Genomic DNA, 22,431 nt, shown 5'->3' on the forward strand with positions numbered 1-22,431 from the left:
CTCTGTGTGTGCACACAGAGGCACAGAGGATAGAAACACTGGAGGCAGGTTTCAGTTTAACTCAGAATACATATCATGCAAAAGGGAATGAAGATGCGCACAAATTAAATTAATACATAACAGAACATAGCAACACAGAATACACGGAATATTTGGTCATGTTTTTACACATCTCACTCAAATAACCAAACGTCGGAAATTCTCTGGGAAGCCCTGGGTCTGATTATATGCAACGCTGTCACCGTCATCTGTCATTGCGTTTGTTCATTATTGTCCAATGTTAACCTCTCTGTGTGATCATTGTGGTATACACAATTATATATCAATACTAACATTTGTCAACTTTTAGTTGAAAAATGTTGTTGTGATCCACTCTGTCTGTCTGTTGATGTCACTGTGTTTGTCCTATTGCACAATAAAAAACAAACAAACAACAACCTAGAATGAAAACTTGCACGCGAAACATGCAGCATGTGAGTACGCCAGTATTTTGAAATGTGACCATGGTTGATTTATGTGGTATAATTTTTTTTTTCAGTGTGTACATATTCAATATATTTATTATATATCTTGTTTTTGACTGCTGTTTGTTCGCCGTTGGGCTAAAAACATTTTAAGCCCATAATTTTTTAATTTGTTTTATTTCCATCTCTATGGTTTTCTATTGTATGTCGCTCTAATTATGAAAATTTCGCCCACGTGGGATTAATAAAGGCCTCTTCTTCTATATTATTGTTTTCTCGCTGCTTGAGGGTCGCTTGTCTCGAGGGCGGCTGGATAATCACAAGCACACACAACATATCCTGTATTGGGAGTAATAATATAATTTATATATTTTCTAAACTGTCCTGGAATTAAGAGTATACAGATTAGATCAACATATAACCAAACTGGACATTTAAATGGCGCGTGCTCACCTGCGAAAACTGACTTGATACGTCACCAACTCAATGATTTCTACGGTTTCTAAACCAATGTGACTACACAACTGACAACGCTATTTGCTACACCCGGGGGTGTGGGGGGGTCCTATGGAAAAGACTGCAGATTAAACACCTCTTCATAGTGAACTGTGGCACTTTGGTACATCTTGGAGGAGGGGGTTGCTAAGCTGCATCTTGTGGTTTCCTAGAGAACTGCTATTTTCAACCATTTCAATATAACACACAGGTAGCACCCGAGAAATCTGAATATCCAGTAAAAGTTGTTTTATTTTGGCAATTTAACATAAAAGATGAAAGCAACACATTTTATTGAGCCATTCCACGCAAACTGACGACTCAAGCAGTTCCTTGTTGTAACTTTGCTGATTAAGATTTTCAGCTTATTAAAACCACAAACTCAGAAAATTATAAAATTTGAGGTTTTTTTTTTTTAAGCTGCAAGACCCGATCAGCAAAATCCAAAGAAATAAAAACTTGAAATATATTGATTTGCATATTATTCCTTTATAAGAATAAAAATACAACAACCTTTTCAGGATATTCTAATTTTCTGGGTGGTACCTGTAATATAATAATAGCGTCTCAACGGAACGTGGCGCCACTGCACGTTGTCTCCATTCATTCCTATTGAATAATCACGTTCAAAGAGCAGCAGCAAGCAACTGCAGTGCTTTCAGTAAAAAAAAAACACAAAAGACAAAAAGGGAGACGGACACCTTTGAGAGGAAAAAAAACAATGTTGTTTTTTTTTTTTTTAATATGGTAATAAATTGTCTGGTGGGAAAGGTAGACTTTAGAAAGGTACAAATGAAAATCTAAAAAATCTTATCTCGTATCACGCGGCATGCAATTCAAACATTTTCTTTGTTTGTACACAGAGAAATAGTCTTGAACTTAGACTGGCAAATTAAAACAAAAAATAGTGACGTGTTTACTGATCACGATAAATCCGTTTAAAAAGAAGAAAAAAAAACAGCGACTTGTGTTAAAACTACTGATCGGCGTCACATCCGTCCTTCTCCTCCGGCTTGCCGTCCTCGGCTGCAGTTCTGCTGTCAGTGTTCTCTCCATCTTTCTCTCCATCTTTCTCTCCATCTTTCTCTCCATCTTTCTCTCCATCTTTCTCTCCTTTCTCCGTCGTCTCCACCTGCTCGGCCGCTTCGGACTCTGTCGGCGCCGCCGGCGACGGCCCGTCTTCTTTAATCACTTCCTGGACATTGTACTTTTTATACAGTGAGTAGTCTTTCACCACACTAATGCAGCACACAGCCTTGATGACCTCAATGATGATGGTCAGATTTGGCTTTGTCAGATCCACCTTGTTTTTGGGATTCAGCGTCGCCACGAGACCTGGTGTGGCGAAAGGCGGAAAAAGAGATCAAGGTCACCGGAGTTCACCGAGCGTCAACAATAAGGACGCACGGACTTTTAGTGACTTTGTTCTGTTGTTTGAACAACGTTCCGCGGCACGTTTTCCTAGAACGAGTTTCACTGCAGCGCAAACAACCATTTAACAAAACTGTCATATGCATACATATACAATTGGTATCGGTGTCGCAGTATCGGCTGTATTTAACTTTGATATCGGTACCGATACTGGTATTGGTGCATCCCCAGTCCGAAAGAGCGCAATTAAATTGCACTTTGCTTTTGTCAGTGTCTGATAAAATCCCACCATGACTCAGTCAGCATTATTGACAGTCGCTATAGGCCTCAGGCTGACTGGAGCTGCGTTTCCATGACAGTTTATCACAAAATAAAAGCGATATTTCTGAAATTTCAACAACAAAAAAAGCTCAATTGCAATTCGCAGGTGGTTTTTTCGAATTCCGTTCGCTTTTGTTTCTTTATGTTTGTTTGCTGTCAAGAATAGTTGTTGTATTTTTCTCTTTGATGACCGTCTCCTCCTCCGTCCAATCATAACGCGCCATTTTCACTGGTCAGTAAACTGGTCACGTGACCCTGTACGTCACGTCCGCTGACGTGTAAATGCAAAAAAAACAAAACTTTAGCGATATTCCTCGATGTGGATGCGTGTGGAAAAACCTCCTCATGAGAGCCTCAAAACCTTTCAGCCATATCTGAGAGGTTTTTCCAAGTGGAGCTGTTTTTCCATCACCAGTTTTTTTTATTATTGCCATATTTAAGGTTTTGCGTCATTGTACCTGCGACGGACTTGATGATTTCATCTCGCTTGTTGTGACTGCTGTTGCGAGCCTTGAAGGCGATCTTGTACGTTGCTTTGTTCGGGGCCTTGAACCACGGCTCCAGAAAAGTGCTGAGGTATCTCATCATGTCCTCTTGGAAAGCTTTGCATGTTCCAGTCACCTGGGGGCAGACGGGAGAATGAGGATGGCTCGGTGTCTCGCCCACCTCACCCACTGAGAGCTTCAGCGGCGCCATCGGAGCATCCTGTGGCCCTCGATCAGTTCGCGCAAGGGTTGCAAAACTGTACGACGCTCTGTGTAATTGTATTCAGAGCAGACCTGCATTTTGTTGTCGAAGATTCGACGTGAAATCTGTTTTATTATCCGACGGCCGAAATGAACTGCATGAATTCGGCCAGGTTTGTCGTGTTGATGTTGCAGCTCATATATTATATTATAGATATTATTCAACCGCATCAGCTGTGCTTTCCAATCATTGACCTCTCTCTTGGTCGCTTGAAGACAGTTTCTCCTTCATCCAAAATGCTTGCAACTGGAAAAGCTTTTTGGTTGAAAGGTGAAATATCTTCACGAAGCCAAGACAGACGTCCAGTCTCCAGCTCAGCACTTCAAGACCTGTGCATTATACTTGTGCTGACTTTCAGACAAAATAACCGCTGACACATTCTACAAACTACCTTGTAAACAATAAGAATGTCCCAAATTATTGGTATGATCAGTACAGGTTAATTGAATGCCATTCATTAAAAAATTAAAACAAACATCTAAACTACAGGTTCTACCCAGAAAATGAGAATATCCTGAAAAGGTTGCTGTATTTCTGCAATTCAACTTAAAAGGTGAATTTGACATATTATATAAAGTAATAATATGCAAATCAATATATTTCAAGTTTTTATTTCTTTGGATTTTGCTGATCAGGTCTTGCAGCTTAAAAAACAAAAACAATCTGGTGATATTATTTCAAGCTGCGGGTGTTTAGCTATATTACATAAAGTCAAATCTTTATGAAAATCTTAATCAGCAAAGTTACAACAAGGAACTGCTTGAGATGTCAATTTGCGTGGAATGGCTCAATAAAATGTGTTGCTTTCATCTTTGATGTTCAATTGCCAAAATAAAACAACTTTTACTTGATATTCTAATTGTTCGGGTACTACCTGTCCACGATAAGACTCTTACTGGCAGCATCCGAAGTATCACCCGTGACTTTTTCTTCTTGGTTGTGTGAAGGTCCGTCAGGATGTGATGGACCAGCTTGTCGGATTCTGCAAGGGATCCAAAACAAACCGTGGCACCGAATCCACTGGCAAAATCTCACCACTGCCTCTCAACCCCCTGAAGAAACATCTGGAGAAACATCTGGAGAAACATACCCAGGTTGTGAGTTTTGATGAAGATGACGTTGTTTGCTCCACTCTCCAAAGCTTGGAAGCGCCTCTCTTGTTTGGCCCCAGAGGCTTTCAGCTGAGCTACTTCCTTTTTCAGTGCAGCATCAACATCCTCCTCCTCCTCCTCTTCTTCACTGTTGCTTCCACCATTCTGTTCAAACTGTGGGGAAACAAAACAAGTCACCGAGTGAAGGGTTCAGGCCTTTTTGCAGTCGTCTCCGTCAAACCCAAACACAACAGTGGGCCAAATTTAATTTCAAAAACTCCATCCGTCGTTCGCTCACCTTCTCTGGTCCGTACAACTTGTCGGCGTACTCATTGAGCAGGTTGAAGGCCTCTGCGGTGCACTTCCTCTGGTTCATGTTGCATGTAATGAGAATGCCCTGCATGCCCACGTCCAGCTCCCGGCAACCTCTCCATCGCTTGTTGTTGTGTCCGGCTGCGTACCGCTTCTTGCTCCTTTTCCTCGAGTCGCTGGCCACAGTCGACATGCTAGCAGCGGCGATCGACCGCCACTTGTTTTGGGGGTGACTGGCCCTTCGGCTTGGCTAGCTGTTCGGCTAAACACCCGCCGCTTGAAATAATATCACCAGGTTGTTGTTTGTTGTTTGTTTTTTGTTTTTAGAGCTGCAGGGACTCAGTTGTGACGGAAAGAGGTCTCCGAAAGCAGAAAAAGTCGAAGTATACGCTTTGGGAACTACAGCACACACACATACACAAGTCGCATTTGGCGACTGTATAGCACGTTTTCCGTGTGTCTCTACGGCGTCCGCGGAGAGTCAAAAGTAGTTAACTTTCTCGAGCGATGTTTGTGGCGTTTGCGAAACAGTCACGACGTTTGCAAAATATTCTACACTTAGTTTAGGACCTACCGTAATATTATTATGATGATTTTTTTTTTTTTTAAAGGGCATAAGTAGGAAATATATGCTTTAGAGACCTTTCATACCATTGTGTAATTGTTTACAGTCAAATTCTCAAACCAAATTAAAGGAATAAAACAGATAAAAGGGTGTTTTTTTCTTTTCTTTTTTCTTTAAACTTATTGTATTTGGTTTGTCATCTGTGAAGTAGCAAAATATCGTACTCCTGATTTCAAAAGAGTTGGTAGTGATGAAACAACAGTGTGAACACACAAAGTTGTTTTAGTTGGTATATTTGTTTTATTTTTTTTGGGGGGGAGGGTGCCCATTTTTAATTTTGGTCATTTACCACGCCATTGATTTTAGAATCTTCTTTAAAAACAGTACACTACATAGTTCATATAGTAATAGCATGATATACAGTACAACACATTAAACAAAAATAACAAATACATTTAATTTATAAATACATGTAAAATGTTTTAAATACATTAAAAAACAACAACAAAAACACCTACCAAAGCACTGGCTTGGCACAAATATGATTTAAGTCATCAACTGTTTCAAAAGCTTTTTCTTTGAATTGAACTTTGGGGTGGACAACTCCTCCGAGACGACTTGATGTGAGAGAGCGAGGCGCACGAGCTGACGGCAGGAGAGCCCACCGAGCAGCTCTTCATCAGCGCCGACTCCCACTTGAAGAACTCGCAGCCCTTTTGCACCCGGCCTCCACTCACCGAGCGGCGGACTGGACAACAGTAAAAGCCTCTTCCGTGGTTCGGGCCACCGTTGGACACGAGCTGGCGTTTTGCGCGACGGCCACATAAACACAGCGGAGAAGTGATTTTCTGCCCACTTGTCGTTGCCACAGGGATGGAGGAAGCGTTGCCACGCGCGTAGGGCGTGTTCACTGACCGACAAGAGAGAGCGTTTGCGGGGGCGCACGAAGATCTGCTGGAGGAGGAGCGCGGGGGATTTTCACTGAAGATTTTGAAATAAGGCTTTGGAGCCCCCTTGTGGCCCGTGTGTGGTGGGACCAAGGTTCTGAGCTGAGCCACAGAGGAAGTAGGAGTGGAGCTCTTGTCAGGTATGAAGTGAATGTTCCTAAATTGTGAAGATGCATTTAGAGATTTTGTATTGTTTGAGATTTCACCAATGGGACCATGCGACTTTGCCAGTAGTTTCCCAGAGTTATGACGGTCGTTTGTAATATTATGAGCGACGCTTCTGGGCACGGCAAAAGGACTCTGCCCGGGGATGAGCGACTGCCGCCTGATTATTGCTGTAGATTTAGACATCATCGAGGACTCACTGATGGCTGCTCGACGGATGAAGTTGCCTTCAGAGCCCTTTGCCTTCTTGCGTTCTGATGTGACGAGACCGTCACGTGAATGCGTATCTCTGGGCCCTTCCCACGCAGAACGGCCGTGGTCAAACTCTGCGTAACCACTATCAGATTGACCCTCCGCTTCCAAGGCGACGTCATCGTCACCTTCTAGCACGACGTCATCGTACGAACCACGCCTATCGTCCATTTCCAGTGAAAAACATTCCGCCGCTGCCGTTTGTGTGGGGCGGCGTAGTGGAATTTGATTGGAAAGGCAACTGAAAGTGGTGGAAGACAGTTGGAAATGGTTTGTGCCGACGCTGCTGCGCGGCAAAGCACGGCCTCCTCGCGCCCAAGGTGAGGTTTCGGTCAGCGCCTTTGCTCTGGTGGTGCTCAGCCCCGGTGGCATTTCTGTGCCATTCAGAAGTGTTTTTGGTGACACCAAACTTTGGCACTCACTGTCCTTTGTGTCAACATTATTTAAAACACTTTGAGCACGCTTCCTAACCAGACAAGATGTTTGAGGGTGACCGGATGATGACGACGACGTCGCTGTTGTGAGAATTTTGTCTTCTGTGACTGTGTTGCATCTTCCACCTTTGTCGTCCGCAGCTGTGTGACCTGACGTGGGCTTGGTAGTTGATGACGTCTACAACGACAAAAAAAAAGAAAAAAAGAGAAGCAACATGAGTAGTTCATAAACTGTAAATCATTCCTGATTTTTTTATGATATAGTTTTGTAAAAAAATAAAATAAAATTGGTTAGTAGTGTCAGCGCCAGATATTTAGAGTATTTTTTTTTTGTTGAAGATTCGAGATATTAATTTCAAAGGTGTAGAACTCCATGTCATGTTCATTTACCAAATTTGTTTATTGAAGTAAAAAAAAAGGTTTCATGCAAAACATTAAAATTCTACATAGAGAAAAATAGAAATGGTCATGCTATATCCTCTAAAATATCCACATCATCATTGGAAATAGCATCGGCTCCACAAGCTGAAGAGAGGCAGGCGGTTTTATGAAGCAGGACGCATCGACGGACAACAGCCGCTCACCCTCCCCAGACTCCTGGTGATCTTCATCACACATCCATCCCTCATCATCCTTGCAGCCAGCTGAGCCGTGTTCCGGGAGTCGTCCAAACCTACAAAAGGAGAAGCCAAACAGAATGAATCAATCTTCTTCTTCTTTTTTTAGATTTGGGTTTAGTTTTTTTTTGGGGAGAGATTCAGGACTTTTTGAGTACCAGAATGTTCTCTTCCTTCAAATTGTATTCCCAAATCTTGCAGTGCTCCATTGAGGCCCTTTGGTTTCTTGTTGTAAAACATCTGAAACAAACGGATATAATAATTAAATAAAATTATATCTAGTTATCTAGTATAAGTATTCCCAAATTACTCTTACGTGTCTTTCAACTTTTCTTTGTTTTATCGTTTTTGTAACATTTAACACAGCTAGTAATTGCCATGAATGAGAATTTATGAAAAAAAAAGAAAAAAGACAATAATAATGAGTAGTTCATACAAATTTCGTAAATTCATACTTACCCTGTAGGTGCTTCTCAGATCAATCCAACTGTTGAGCTCATCAGGTTTATGGAGCTGCTTGCGTTTACACTCGTATTGCAAACAAACTCCAAGATCCCAATCTGTTTATCAGAGCAGAAAGGGAACGTTGGAATAAACAGGGCCCACTCTATGTGGCTAAGTGTTTAATAAAAATAATAAGTTGATTTTTCTTTTTTAATAAAACAAAATATTTGGTTCATTTGGGAAATTTACTTTTGATCCAAAGGGACAAATTTAAGAACTTTTGTTTTCACCACTCACAAAAGCTGTCAGAGACCTATGGTGACGTCAAAAGGATAATGGGGACTAAAACAAAGACATAACATGAACTTTACCTGACCATGTGAGGAAAGCACATAATTTCTGAGAAGCCGACGGTGCAGAAGATGTCTGTTTAGAGCGAAACATCACACCCATATTGAGCTGAAGGTTTTGTAGCCAGCGGGTAAAGCGAGAAAGACAGATGTGAAGGGGCATCCCTCCTTCAACCTGCATCTGTAAGGAAAATAATTAATATCGGGGACACATACAGGGCGCAAGGCTGCGGTAACTACACAGGTTCCCATTCACTACCTGTGTGATTCCTGTCAGCTCGGTGCAGAAGTCTGACAGGATGGGGCGCTCCTGAGGTTGGACATAAGTATGAAATTCTGACTCAACCGCCCCTGTTGATGTGTTCAGCAGAACAGCAGGAAACTCAACTGCACAGAGGGAATAACTTGTTCAGGGATTGATGTCATGGGCAACAACAACAACAACGAGAAACAATGATGTGCGATACACAAAACGCTCTTACTGATTTCCTGGCTGTAGGCGTTTTTCTCTCTCCAGCAGGTGGATTCAAAATCAATGACAATCAGATATGAAAATATCTGGTCTTACAAGAACAAGAAAGTATAAATCCGTCACTTAGAACTCTTAACATTATTCCAGCATGCCATGGTGTTAAGACAACCCACACAGATCAGTGGCTCCACTTACTCGATAATAATGGTTTCTGTCTTCCACGAGACGAGTGACTCCGCTGCCTCAATAATCCCAGTTCTCTTTGAAAACAATAAGACATCGAGGGAAATGTGTTACTAATTAACGATAGTAAACTACAATTGTACACCTAACACGTGTTTGAAATGATTGAGATACGTGACGTAGCTGGTACAACAATCAGGTCAATACATCGCAAAGGTTGTTATCGCTCTAAACCCGTGCGAAAGGGCTATGTTGACATAGTAACTTACGTTGCCAGTTGTCTAGTTGACATAACGCTACTTTTGTCCTGAGAGCTGAAATCAGGTACGGAACACAAAGAGTAGGAACTAATGAGGTGAAGTCAATAGCTTTTATGTCGAAACAACAACATCGCGCTTTGTAAATTTTAAATCTCATCCGTACTTTCCCGTTTGATTCGTTCGGCCTGCTAGTCAATCCAAACAATCACCGAAATCATCGATTGACGAGCAGCCAAGAAACGGAAGCGGAAACATTTTTTCCGCTTTCACAAATTAAAATGTATAATTTAACAGAGACAATATAACGGCTAAGCAGGAAAGCTATTTAAGCCAAACTTGTTGATACAATGACTCATCTCTGTGATACATGACTAAATTTGTGTCAATACTGTGCGCACAAACATTATTCACACCTACAACTGAAATATACCGTATGTGTAGCAACACACCAGCAGTGGTCGCTGTATTACAGGGAAAGTTTAAAGGGAACATTATCAATCACTTTTCACATGTAATGGTAGATTGATTATCCATCTTGCAGAAGTTGATCATTTCCAGACAGTTTATTATTATAAATATGTATGCATCCAATCGTAAACAAAACAATGAAGTTATATTCTTAACAATATAAAACAAAATTAATCAGCTATCACTATGACAGAATTCTTTCATAAATTCAGGTTGAAGAAAAACAGAAAGAAAAAGAGTTTTTTTTTGTACAGCTGCTTCTTTTTAGGGAAAAATGGACCGACTCCAAACCCAGGCTTAAGGGAACAAAACGCTGCATCTCTTTATTCCATGGTATTTTTTGGGGGGACTTTGTTTCATTGTTTGATTATTTATTCATGTATAATAACTTTGTAAACTTCATTTATTTATTTTCCTCTTTTTCTTCTTTGTATGTCTTCGTTCGAGTTAGTTCCTTACACACACACACACACACACACACACACGTATGAATGTATACATGACAACGTCAGACAAAGTTTGATCTCTTGCAGACGAAGGCTTTATTTTGCAGTGGTCGAAACAGCGTCCATGCTGGAATGTTCAACACATACAAGGGTTCACAGTTTTAACACTGAATTAACGAGAGAATATAATGAGTATATACATATGCACGTTCCCTCCCCTGGAGTGTCCGACTAAAACCTAAAATCTTTTTTTCCCACATATTTGGCACAACTATGGCCTCTCACTTGTGTGTTAGCTTGTGTCTTTTTAGAACAACCTTAGTGCAAAACTTTTCCCGCATGTTGTCGAATGTACTGTTAAATTTTGCATTTGTAGAAAACCCTCACCACGCGTTGCACACATATGGCCTCTCACCTGTGTTTTGCCTGATTTCTTATTAAATTTGAGATTTTTGAAAAACCCTTCCTGCATGTTTTGCAGACATGTGACTTGTCACCTGTGCGTGTTGCCACATGTGATCTTAAGGATGACCTACATGAAAAATCCCTCCCGCATGTTTTGCAGACGTGTGGCCTCTCACCTGTGTGTTGCCACATGTGATCTTAAGGATGACCTAAATGAAAAATCCCTCCCGCATGTTTTGCAGACGTGTGGCCTCTCACCTGTGTGTGTTGTCTGATGTGATTTTAAATGTGAGATTTGTGGAAAACCCTTACCGCATGTTTTGCAGACGTGTGGCCTCTCACCTGTGTGTGTTGCCACATGTGATCTTAAGGATGACCTAAATGAAAAATCCCTCCCGCATGTTTTGCAGACGTGTGGCCTCTCACCTGTGTGTGTTGTCTGATGTGATTTTAAATGTGAGATTTGTGAAAAACCCTTACCGCATGTTTTGCAGACATGTGGCCTCTCACCTGTGTGTGTTGTCTGATGTGATTTTAAATGTGAGAATTTTGAAAAACCCTTTCCGCATGTTTTGCACACGTGTGGCCTCTCGCCTGTGTGTTGCCTCATGTGATATATCAGACCAGACCTGAACAAAAAGGTTTTCCCACAGGCGTGGCAAAGGTGTGGCCTCTCTACTGTGTGAGTCTTTATGTGATGCAGCAGGGAGTTGTGCCTCGGAAACACAATCTTACATGTTTTGCATGCAACCTGATTCTTATCAATGTGGCTCAGAAGGTGCGCAAGCAAACGTGACCCGTCTTCAAAATCTTTGCCACATTTGTCACAAGTGGAAGAGGATGGGATGGTGGTTCTGACTATGTTAGCTTGCCCTTTATGGCGTCTCCTTGTCAGACCTTTACTTGCTGGGTCTTTCCGTTTACCTCCTTTCTGATCTTGACTCTGGGAATCATCAGAGTTGACAGTAAGTCTCAGCAGTTGACAGTTGGCTAATGACACCACAGACACAATAACTCCAAACTCCTGTGAAGATTCCTCAGGATTCCTGTCCACGGTTGGATCTTCAGTCCTGTGACTTTCCTCTTTGACAGAACTCCACTTGGGGTCACGAGGCTCCTGCTTCAGACTGAGCTCACGGCGAGGGAATTCTTCCGGTTCTTCTTTAATCTGTGCATGCCCACACTCCTCGTGCTTCAGACTAGACTTCCTGACTTGGTTCACCGATGGTTGATCATCCACAAGCATTTCTCTCTTACGGACACGCTGCTGTAAGAGCTCTGGAGGGACACAAAACTCAGGTCCAGTGAACGATCGTTTGCTGAAAGCGTTCGAACACAACACTGCCTTATACTGTATGCTGTGCAGGACTTAAGCATCCGATTATCAGGAAAAAAAATTACAATGAAACCGGTGACTTACCTAAACGTTGCAATTTCACTTTCGGATTCCAGGATTTTTTATACAATCGCTCTATTTTATCTTCGTCGACGACTTCCGGAGAAACTGCAAATGTTTCCTCGGTTGCCGTTGCGACTGTATTTCTAATAAAATATCCAAAAACCTTGGACCAAGGCATTGTTGGTTTCCTGGGTTTAAAGGAGACCTATTATAATAATTTTCGGGGCCCTCCAGAGCAGCGACACACAATTACCCGCATCGAAAGCTTTGTAGGTCTCTCGCTGCACCGCTACCTTGTACTTCCTGCATCCCACGGAAACGGTGTTTTACTTGACTCCACCCCCGGCCTGCATGTAATTCATTGGCCGAACAAGTCAGAGCCGGGCCTGGGGGCGGGGCTACACGACCGGGTCCCACCCCTTTTACTATGGTTTCAAGTTTTTCGCACGTTAACGCTTGTAATGACATTTGTCCAAACTCGGATTCCGTAGTTCGTAGAATGACGCTACCAGGAAGTAGGCGGAGTTAGCCTGCGTGCCGAAACCTCGACAACGTGAACGAAGACCCGGCTGGACCAACGATCAACGGTATAGTCATGTGTTTTATATTTACTCGCATTGTCTCGTAGTTCCATTCCCAGAGGTGCTAAGTCTACACATATATTTGAAGAAGCCTTTCGAAAGGGAGGCGATACGTAACGTTGACCAAACTTTACAATGTATTAACTCCAACTTTTTAACACCGCTACGTATAAAGTTTTTTTTTTTTTAATTAATTAATTTATTTTTGTTTCGCTACAAAGTCACGTATCTTTAACCAAAGTCGAGCCAACCCCCGAATCCCATTAGAAGAGTCGAACAGTTTATTTACTTTATTGACCTGGCTGTTGCAGTGTGTCTGTCTCCTTATTCCCATCCCACAGTCCTATCTGTTGTAGTACTAAGTCATTACTGCTATATGACACGGTTGTGACATTGGGTGATGAAAATTAAACGAGTGGCTCTTATTTCTTATTGGCTCTTTTTCTTGACAAATTAAGCGTTCAACTTACATTTTTAGTAATAAAACGTCCTATGTGCATATAAATATGAAAATTCAAGATTGTTTATTTGTTATGATGTGCACATTACGAAATTTTCGTTTGAGGTAGTTCTCAGGTAAGAGAACAACAACAACAAAACACACAAAATGAAACGCTAAGAATAAAACACTCAGGACAATAAATAAAACACACAAACACACAAGAGTAATAATAATAATAATTAAAAAAAAAACTACAAATAATGTTCCAATGTGCAAATTAATGAAAGAAGAATGAAAGTAACAGCAAGACAATGTCATTTTTTTTGTTTTTGTTTTTTTTCCCCATGTTTCTCTGTAGGGACTGTTGCTGAATGATGGAACTGTCATCAGCAACACATAGCACCAGGAAAAGACAGAGTGTTTCCCCTGAAGCCCACGATGACGCCAAGAGATTGAAAACAGTGCGTGAACACGATGAGGCCGAGAGTGGATGCTCCTCTCACCCACCGAAGATCTGTGTTCAACCGAGTCAACAACCAGTCGCTCTTAACGAGCTGATAGAGCTGCTGCATTATGCCGCCCTTGGGAAAAAGGGCGGCATTAAACAACCCAGGTGATGTCATGGGATAGAAAATGTTTTCATACTGTCAGGTATTTATTATTTTTTGCTCCAATGAATGATGTGCTTAAAGTTCACTGTGCTCCTTTGTGTCTGCGTGTACGCTACTTGTAGTTGGTGCAGACTCCGTCACCAGAGGAGGATCAAGGCCTTAAATGTCGTGATTGTGGATGGTCTCACCCAGAGTGACTTCTACAACCACTTCCTGTCTCTGCCACGTCTCAGGACCAACTACAGCACAGTGAGTGGTCCCTGCCCGCTGAGAGAAACCGCCGTCGGGTGGCCGATGCTCTTGGGTTAACAGAGGTGTTTGATTTTCCTCCCATTAGAGGGTCACCTTCACTCCGTCGTCCACAGCGCTGGCGTCCGACATCTTCTCCAGTCCGGTGCCTCAGTCAGATGCACTGTCTGCGTCGCAGGGACCCAGTGAGAGCAGTCAGTTGCACAAAGGTGAGGAAGCACACCTCTTCCTTCCTGCGTGCACTTTGGTTTTGCAAGTAAAATTGGAGTTGCCGTTATTTGGAAAAGGTCTGCTGTGGCCAATCACAGCAGACCATGGATATGGATGTTATGGAGGCTCATGGTAGATAGATGGATTTTATGAACAGACTCAAGGTTGTGTTATGTGTGTGGTATTGTGTGGTATGTTTGGTGTGCATACCAACACAAGAGGATTCTTACGATGTATTTAGGAGCACCTGCTTAGCTCAATCTTTTTTTAAATAACTTTCCGTAGTTTGCACGATCAAAAGCCTTGGAAGCGCCTCAGAAGCACTGAGGAGTTTTTCCATTTCTAGCCACTCAGTAATTCTCTTTTTTTCTCATAAATACACATAAAGATAAAAAAAATAAATGATTTATAATCCCCAAGATTTGAGCAAGAAACCCTAAACGATTGACTGCTTTTGCCGGCCTTTCTGTTTGTGCACTGCTGCAGCGCTGAGGAGTCACCCAGTGGTACTGAAGTTTGGAACACAGACGCGAGGGCTGACAGCCTATCTTCTCACGCAGGAGGAGAAAATCAAACATTACCCAGTTAAAGGTGAGTTTCTAGATCAGCACTTTCCAAGATGTTGTTCTTACTACACATGTACCTGACGTGGGCATTGTATATAATGCACAGGTATTGCTGTTGCTTAAGAACAATAAGATCCATAAACCTACCAATCAGTGCCTTCACATTTGTACAAAAGATACTGAATACGTGTTGTAGAAGTTTATAACAGTGTCATCTCTACTCCTGCGCTTCTTTTTTTTTCTTGTGCTTATTTCCAACAAAGGGATGCCAGGCTTTGAGGAATTTGTGTGCACAGACAGCACTGACCAGGTGACAGACAGCAGCCCTCTTTACGGACTTGACTGTGAGATGGTGAGATGCTCAATATGATCAGCAACTATTAGACCGTTAATATTGCAGTCCAGCTGCATGGTGAAATATTGCTTTAAACAGTCAGGCACAGTTATGCCCACAATAATCATCAGGGAAATGTGAAAAGCACCCTGGCAGGTAATAAACACTTTATTATGGCGCTTTTGTGGATCTTCTAAAATGGATTTTCTTCAAAAGAAACAGTGCTTGTGTTAAACAGTATTTACGTTGTCACACCGCTTCAACAGTCATACCTCTTCAGTAACATTGTAAGTAACCAGTGGTCGGTCCCTCTAATGCAGTTTCTGCGCCGCAGTGTTTGACAGAGAAGGGCTACGAGTTGGCTCGGGTGTCCCTGGTGGACAGTGATGGGAAATGCATCCTGGACGAGTTGGTGAAACCCCCCAACAGAGTGTTCAACTACCTTACAAAGTACACATGCACACACGTCGTCATCATCAACTCAAGCCAAATATTACACACTGGACCTTTTAAGGATTTTTTATTTTTTTTAAAAACAACAATAATTACTGTGTAGTTACTTGTGTTTTGGCCAGGTTCTCTGGTATAACTGCGAAGATGCTGCGACCAATCACAACAAGCCTGAGAGATGTTCAGGTGAAGCTTCAGAGTCTGCTGCCGGCCGATGCGGTGCTGGTGGGCCACTCGGTCAACAACGACCTCGTGGCTCTAAAGGTGGGAAACTGACGTGCATGAAGAGGAACGTGGCATGACCTCAAGTAACCTCTGAGTTCAACGCTGGAAACACTGTTCACTGCATGCTGCTGCCTCAGTCAGCACATTACTGCACCGTCTGCCTGTTCTAAATCCCTAATTCGTAGTTATTATGGACTAAATTGAAATTGACATCGTTTGTAATTAAACTGTTGGTACAAAGACCTTTCGGACGTTTGATGGAAATGCATCATAAGTTCTCTAATCTTTAGTTTTAAATCAATTTCTTTGACATTGCTTCTTTGATCTGTCAGAAAATGGGCTCTAAAATGGGTTCACTGCTGAGCTGCAGTGAACCGCATGACTGGCCAATGGGTAGTGGACACATTATCTTACCTGGCTATTGTTCACGATTGCATCAGAAAAAAAAAAAAAAGAAGCTGGTCATCATTGGCATTGCCATGAGATTTGCCAGTATAAATAAATATATATGTATATATATATATATATATATATATATATATATATATATATATATATATATATATACACACATATGTATATTATATATATATTAGGTTAATGTATGTTTTCCTGTTTTGCAGTTGATCCACCCTCATATTATCGACACCTCATTGCTGTACAGGCGAGAGTTTGGGCAAAAATTCAAGCTGAAGGTTCTGGCTGAGGTGGTGCTGCAGTAAGTCGCCTCCCACTCGTCCCTCTTCTGTCTCATCCACCTGCGACAGCCGTTTGAAAATCCACTGTCCCTCCAATCTCAGGAGGCAGATCCAGATGGACGAAGGTGGGAAGGGTCACGATCCCACTGAGGACGCCGTGGCAGCCTTGGAGCTGGCACAATACTTTATCAAAGCAGGACCTCGGCAGGTAACGCACGCACGCACACACACACGTGGTTGCCGTGTTGGGTCACGCCCATCTTCTTTTGACCTTTATTTGTCTTTAATTTCTTCTTAGTGTAACGTACAGCTTTCACGTTACCTTTTTTTTTTTTTTTTCTCGTCCCAACCTGCTTTGGGGGGTGGAGGGGGGGGTAACTGTTCGGGTGGTTATGTATCTTTATGGTCTGAAAATGAAAATGAATAAATAAAGTTCATAATTTAGTTCATAACTGACTCAATGTGTGCACCACTCTGCCAGGTGGTGGCGCTCCACCTGGAGAAGCTGTGGGGTTACAAGTTAGAGGAGGAGGATTCTGATCCCTCACCTGGACCGGCTGCGAGTCAAAGGTACCGCCGCACACACCAGAACTCCTCCCGCTGATTCAAAGCCAATCAATCAATCAATCATCATCAAACAACACAGCCTTCATCTCTTATTATTGATGACGTGTGTTTGAGGGAGGATTGCAGGAAGGCCGAACCTTTGTTTAACCATAGTTTTACAAAACACCATCGGTTGCATTGTGATCAGTTGACCTGCAGTCTCTGCCAGACCAGTAGAAAGTCTTCACAGGATGCAGCGGCCAAACAAACACAGGCAGCAATGTCACAGCTGTCAGTCGTCATTTAAACAGCTTTTGTCACCTGCCCAGTTTCCCTGCAGTTGTTTCTGAGCAACAGTAAGGACAGAATGACTGTCAGAGGTGGTAATAGTACTCACATTCTGTACGTGAGTAAAAGTAGGGATACTTGTGTAAGTAAAATACTCTGATCCAAGTGGAAGCACTTGTTGAACTCCGGTGAAAGTAAAAACAAAGTACCGGTTCTTCAATGTACTTGAGTAAAATGTAAAAAAAAAAACCAAAAAACTCATTGTTATTCTATTATTATTATTATTATTATTATTATTATTATTATTATTATTGTTAAATTACCTTTATTTTGTTATTTTATTGAATTGTATTTTTTTTTGTTGTAATAAATGAAACGGTGTCTTTGTTGATAAGCGGGGGTTCTCTAGAATAAATCTCCCTCTCCAAGATGACAGTGCAGGCTCCACCTCAGCCCACTGCATGGAACTACATGACTTCCAACACAATTTCTATCTTTTCAACACTTTAAACACAAAAGCAAACCAGCGTGTTTTCCTAAATGAGTATGATGTACAAAGTACAGATATTTGTGTACAAAGAAGCATTCAAAATATTCAAGTTAAGTACAGATACACTAAAAAAAAAATAGACTTGAGTGCAGTGACAAAGTATTTGTACTCTGCTGACTCTGCTGTGTGTGTGTGTGTGTGTGTGTGTGTGCTGCTGCTGCTGCAGCTTCGCTGACGTCCTGGCCTCACTGGGCCGCTCGGTGGTCTTCATGGGCAGGAGGTCCCATCACGTCCAGCTGGATCCGTCCAATCAGCTGTGGCTCCAGTCAGACCAGCAGGTGAGACTGGGCCAATCAGAGTGAGGACGCCCACCTTCAGCTTCTTGGCTTTCAGTAATAAAGCCTAATAAAGCCTAGCTTTGGGGGAGGTCATGGAAATCTCATGGAACGCTGTCAGTCCAGTTTTGCAGTGACGCTGACCTCATCTTCCTCCTCTGTCTTCCTTTGACTGTTGACTGCCCTTCCTTTCTTTCTTTCTTTCTTTCTTTCTTTCTTTCTTTCTTTCCATGCTTCCTTTCTTCTTCCTTCCTCTCTTTCTTTTTTCTTTCCTTTATATCCACCCTTCTTTCTTTGTTTTTTCTTATTTCTTTCCTTACTCTCCTCTCTCCCTGCTTGCTTTTTATTTCTTTCATTCTTTCTTTCTTTCCATACTTCCTTCCTTCCTTCCTTCCTTCTTTCTTCCTCCCTCTCTTTCTTTTTTCTTTACCTTTATATCCACCCTTCTTCTTTCTTTCTTTCTTTTTTCCTTTCTTACTATTCTCTCTCCCTTCTGTCTTTCTTTCCTTCTTTCCTATCCTCCTTTCTTTCTTTCTCTCTATATATCTTTCTTTCTTTCTTTCTATCTTCCTTTGTTCCTCGTCCTTTCTCTACTCCCCGTCCCTCCCTCTCTCCTCCTCCTCAGGTCTTGTCCTCCTTCAGAACTCGGGCTGGTCCCTCCTTCCTCTCGGTGCTGCAGTTCTCGTCGTCCTGGTGCCGCCTGGAGAGGTTCTTCCCCCAGTGGGAGCAGCACCACCAGAGAGTGAGGACCTCTGCTTCTGCTGCTGCTGCTGCTGCTGCTGCACCTCAGGCGCTGGCTGATTGTGTGTGTGTGTGTGTGTGTGTGTGTGTGTGTGTGTGTGTGTGTGTGTGTGTGTGTGTGTGTGTGTGTGTGTTGCGCTGCAGGTGTGTGGCAGTCTGAGGAGGATGAGCTCCGTGTTCGCCGGCCCCTTCCCCGCCTGTTTCTCCGAGGGGGAGGTGAGGCGGCTGTTCGCCCGCTGCGGACCCATCCACAGGGTCCACATGTTGCTCACCGCCGTCAGAGTACGTCCGCCCTCTGCCGCCATCTGCTGGTTGACTGCGTCTGCAGCAGGCAGTCCAGTTTGCTGCACTCTGCTGAAATGACACATTAGCTCAGTTAGCCTCGAGTTATACATTAGTAATAATAATAATAATAATAATAATAATAATAATAATAATAATAATGATAATAATAATAATAATAATAATAATGATGATGATGATGATGATGATGATTCATCTATGTGAAAACAGTCGCGACCCACAGTGGGTCGTGGTGCTGTTTTGATGGGGTCGTAGCCTTGCGGGCAGTTTCCCTTTAGTTTTTTTGTTTTTCATAATATTATTTTATATCTACATGTTGGCCATTTGTTTTGCAGGACACACAATTCAGTTGAATAATTTCACTCATGTATTTTCTAGATATGATAGAAAGTGGGATTGGTTTTTTTTTTTTTAATTTTTGTGGATTAAACTGGAGCGCTGTTGAATAAATCTGGACGGCAACTTTATAAATCAGGGAACTGTGGGTGCTGAGCCTCCCACCGGTGGAGAAGCACTGACCTAAGATGACCCTGAAGAAAGATCTGACAGCGACTTCCCCCTCAGGCTCACGCCAGGATCGAGTTCCAGCTGCTGGAGGGAGCCTTGCTGGCCCTGGCGGCCTTCAACGGCCTGGACGTGGAGGGACACAGCATCAAGGTCAGACTCTCTCTCCCTCCGCCTCGCTCGTCCCACTCATCCGGTTCACCGCTGGTTGGCTCCACTGCGCGCGTCCCTCCCGGGTTCCCCTGCAGGTCCGCAGACCCGTCGACGAGTCCACGCTGGACCTGGACGCGACCCTGGACGCTCTGGCGTGCGATGGCCTCAACTCCGGTCGGCTCCACGCCGTTGTAGGATTCGACGCTTCTGCCGAGGTCAAAGGTCACGTCCCGGCCCCCGTCACGGCCAACGGGACACCGCGCGAGGAGAAGATCAGGGAGGCGTTTGCCCGCTTCGGCCCCGTCAGCGGCGTCGTGTTGGCCAGCGAGGCGGGAAGACGAGCGGGACACGCACAGATTGGTGAGTCACTCACTGTGTGTGTGTGTGTGTGTGTGTGTGTGTGTGTGTGTGTGTGCGTGTGTGTGTGTGCGTGTGCAAGAGTCTCGGTGCCATTGCTTCAACCGTACCACCAAGATCAGGATCCAGGACTTGATTTAACGGTGGATCGTGTGCCACCACGAACTTTGACCTCTGACCCCCCCCAACACGTGAAAAACACATTCTACACGGACAGCAGTGAAAGCAGCACGCTACTTAACTACTTAACATTTAAGCCTATTTAAATGTTATGATAATTTGATGGTTAGCTTGATGCTATAAAAAACGTCACTTCCGGGGTTGGCCAGCAGGAGAGAACGGCGGTGACGCAACCAGGAAATACGCCCAAGGCTAGACCGTCCCCGTCCCGTGTGGTTACCGGGGAGGCGGGTCTTTGGTCGGCCGGGTCCAATGGAAGAAAGGACCTGGCCGACCCTGAGTTTTTCCTGCCCACCGTCGCCCTCTACTGCTCTGGGGGACCAGTTGGTTTTGCTCTGATTTTGCAAAGCACTCTGAGGCACCTTTGATTGGGATTTAGTGCTGAAATATAAATAATAAATGCTGATTGATTGATTGATTGATTGATGGATGGATGGATGGATGTCCCAGTGTTTGAGCGGTCACAGGACAAGCAGGTGGCCCTCAGCTACTCCGAGGAGCTGAAGACGCAGAACTACCTGGTCTGTCCCGCCGTCACTCCGCCCCACCTGACCTCCTGGGTTGCCGTGGCAGCACCACCTGCACCTGCAGCAGCAGCACCACCACCTGCACCTGCAGCAGCAGCAGCACCACCACCTGCACCTGCAGCAGCAGCAGCACCTGCAGCAGCGGCGGTGGATCCAGAGCAGAACACTGGAAGGGACAGCGAGGAGAGAAAAGTGATTGATTGCAGCCCTCAGGTGCTTCATGACTTGGATCTATGAATATGTACATTTGATGCATTATCATGAACTAATCCTCAACGCTTTAGAGTTCTTTAGCTGCCAAATGCTACAATTGTACATTTTTATGAATGTATTATATGGGCAGTATATGAAGCTTTTACCAATATAAAATCATAAAGCCACCATAATACACAGCACAATAAATGAGTGTTCTACACAGGATCTAGAAGTGGATCTGGAAGTGGGTCTCAGGATGCAGAAGCTGGACCGGCGACTGGGGAAGCTTTTCAGATCTCTGCCAGACGGAACCCTGTCAGCGGTGCTTCTGAGGTGAGGACTGGCGTCACGTGGGAGAAAGATTCCCTCTCGGCTCAATATTTCTCAATGCTTTTTCTCTTTCTCCTCCCAGCGGTCACGGACACGTTCCCGGTTTGTGCTTCCTGGAAGTCAAACAAGCTTCTTGAGGACTGAAACCTGGGATGCACCGCAAACCCTCTGCATTCACAAGCAGCTTTTTTTTAAAAGAAAAGAAAGAGGAAAAAAAGTAGCTGTTTATTCCAGTCTGTGAGGGCTGTCACATTAATAAAAATGTTTAAAAAAATAAATAAAAATAAATCATTCATTCATTTTTTCCATACCTGCTTCTTACTGAGGTCAGGGTCACAGGGCTCTGCTGGAGCCTCTCCCAGCTGTCTTAGGGCGAAGGCAGGGGACACCCTGGACAAGTCACCACTTCATCGCAGGGCCACATAGAGACAAACAACCATTCACACTCACATGCACACCTACGAACAATTTAGAGTATTCAGTTGACCTCACATGCATGTTTTTGGAGTGTGGGAGGAAGCCGGAGAACCCGGAGAGAACCCACGCAGACACAGGGAGAACATGCAGACTCCACACAGGAAGGTCCCAGGCCCGGAATCGAACCCACGACCTTCTTGCTGTGAGGCGGCAGCGCTGACCACTGCGCCACCGTGTCGCCTTTTTCCCTTTTAACCCCCCCCCCCCCAAAAAAAAAACAAAACAAAAAAACAACAAATAAATAAATCCCTGGCATTCTTTGTCCCAAGCTTTCTAAACTATTGAGCCTGGGCCACCGAGGTCCGCTCTGCTGGTGAGAGAAGAAGCTCACAGTTTGGTGTTCTGTGGACTTCTTAAAACTTTGCAGAGGACTCGCTTAAGTTTTGACAGCATCGGGGGGGGGGGGCTCAGTCACTGAGTCTTGATTATAA

At 43.5% G+C, this 22,431-nt stretch overlaps 4 protein-coding genes across 7 annotated transcripts; 1 reads left to right on the plus strand and 3 right to left on the minus strand.

Annotated features, from left to right (window-relative positions):
• Positions 1–1,665: 1,665 nt before the first annotated feature.
• On the minus strand, positions 1,666–5,330 carry thumpd1 (THUMP domain containing 1). Its single transcript, XM_076013473.1, has 5 exons — positions 4,788–5,330; positions 4,489–4,663; positions 4,295–4,380; positions 3,110–3,272; positions 1,666–2,294 (listed from the first exon to the last, which is right to left on the minus strand). Exons 1-5 carry the CDS (start codon positions 4,992–4,994, stop codon positions 1,936–1,938), a joined length of 990 nt encoding a protein of 329 aa, XP_075869588.1. The 5' UTR covers positions 4,995–5,330; the 3' UTR covers positions 1,666–1,935.
• A 528-nt stretch (positions 5,331–5,858) lies between these two features.
• eri2 (ERI1 exoribonuclease family member 2) lies at positions 5,859–9,666 on the minus strand. Of its 2 annotated transcripts, XM_076013334.1 has the most exons (9): positions 9,500–9,666; positions 9,243–9,307; positions 9,058–9,138; positions 8,835–8,962; positions 8,597–8,756; positions 8,241–8,341; positions 7,940–8,021; positions 7,749–7,837; positions 5,859–7,342 (listed from the first exon to the last, which is right to left on the minus strand). In XM_076013334.1, exons 1-9 carry the CDS (start codon positions 9,520–9,522, stop codon positions 5,930–5,932), a joined length of 2,142 nt encoding a protein of 713 aa, XP_075869449.1. In that variant the 5' UTR covers positions 9,523–9,666; the 3' UTR covers positions 5,859–5,929. The 2 variants fall into 2 exon arrangements, with proteins under 2 accessions (XP_075869449.1, XP_075869457.1); XM_076013342.1 differs by lacking the exons at positions 9,243–9,307; positions 9,500–9,666 and having other exon boundaries at positions 8,835–8,979; positions 9,058–9,136.
• An 821-nt stretch (positions 9,667–10,487) lies between these two features.
• LOC142879874 (uncharacterized) lies at positions 10,488–12,530 on the minus strand. 2 transcript variants are annotated; one of them, XM_076013406.1, is made up of 3 exons: positions 12,230–12,530; positions 11,019–12,087; positions 10,488–10,936 (listed from the first exon to the last, which is right to left on the minus strand). In XM_076013406.1, exons 1-3 carry the CDS (start codon positions 12,384–12,386, stop codon positions 10,816–10,818), a joined length of 1,347 nt encoding a protein of 448 aa, XP_075869521.1. In that variant the 5' UTR covers positions 12,387–12,530; the 3' UTR covers positions 10,488–10,815. The 2 variants fall into 2 exon arrangements, with proteins under 2 accessions (XP_075869521.1, XP_075869529.1); XM_076013414.1 differs by having other exon boundaries at positions 10,839–12,087.
• Positions 12,531–12,670: 140 nt separating this feature from the next.
• rexo5 (RNA exonuclease 5) lies at positions 12,671–21,725 on the plus strand. 2 transcript variants are annotated; one of them, XM_076013190.1, is made up of 20 exons: positions 12,671–12,795; positions 13,590–13,844; positions 13,965–14,091; positions 14,180–14,300; positions 14,788–14,892; positions 15,131–15,219; positions 15,536–15,651; positions 15,777–15,915; positions 16,500–16,594; positions 16,677–16,782; positions 17,056–17,144; positions 18,125–18,236; positions 18,859–18,975; positions 19,119–19,256; positions 19,842–19,934; positions 20,030–20,294; positions 20,922–21,043; positions 21,086–21,211; positions 21,417–21,526; positions 21,606–21,725. In XM_076013190.1, the coding sequence occupies exons 2-20, from the start codon at positions 13,603–13,605 to the stop codon at positions 21,658–21,660; spliced, it is 2,367 nt and encodes a 788-aa protein (XP_075869305.1). In that variant the 5' UTR covers positions 12,671–12,795; positions 13,590–13,602; the 3' UTR covers positions 21,661–21,725. The 2 variants fall into 2 exon arrangements, with proteins under 2 accessions (XP_075869305.1, XP_075869296.1); XM_076013181.1 differs by having other exon boundaries at positions 20,922–21,211.
• The last annotated feature ends 706 nt before the right edge of the window (positions 21,726–22,431 follow it).

The sequence above is a fragment of the Nelusetta ayraudi genome, unplaced genomic scaffold (assembly GCF_046127955.1).
Source record: "Nelusetta ayraudi isolate G7.1 ecotype Tasmania unplaced genomic scaffold, CSIRO-AGI_Nayr_v1 ptg000006l, whole genome shotgun sequence".
NCBI lineage: Eukaryota > Metazoa > Chordata > Actinopteri > Tetraodontiformes > Monacanthidae > Nelusetta > Nelusetta ayraudi.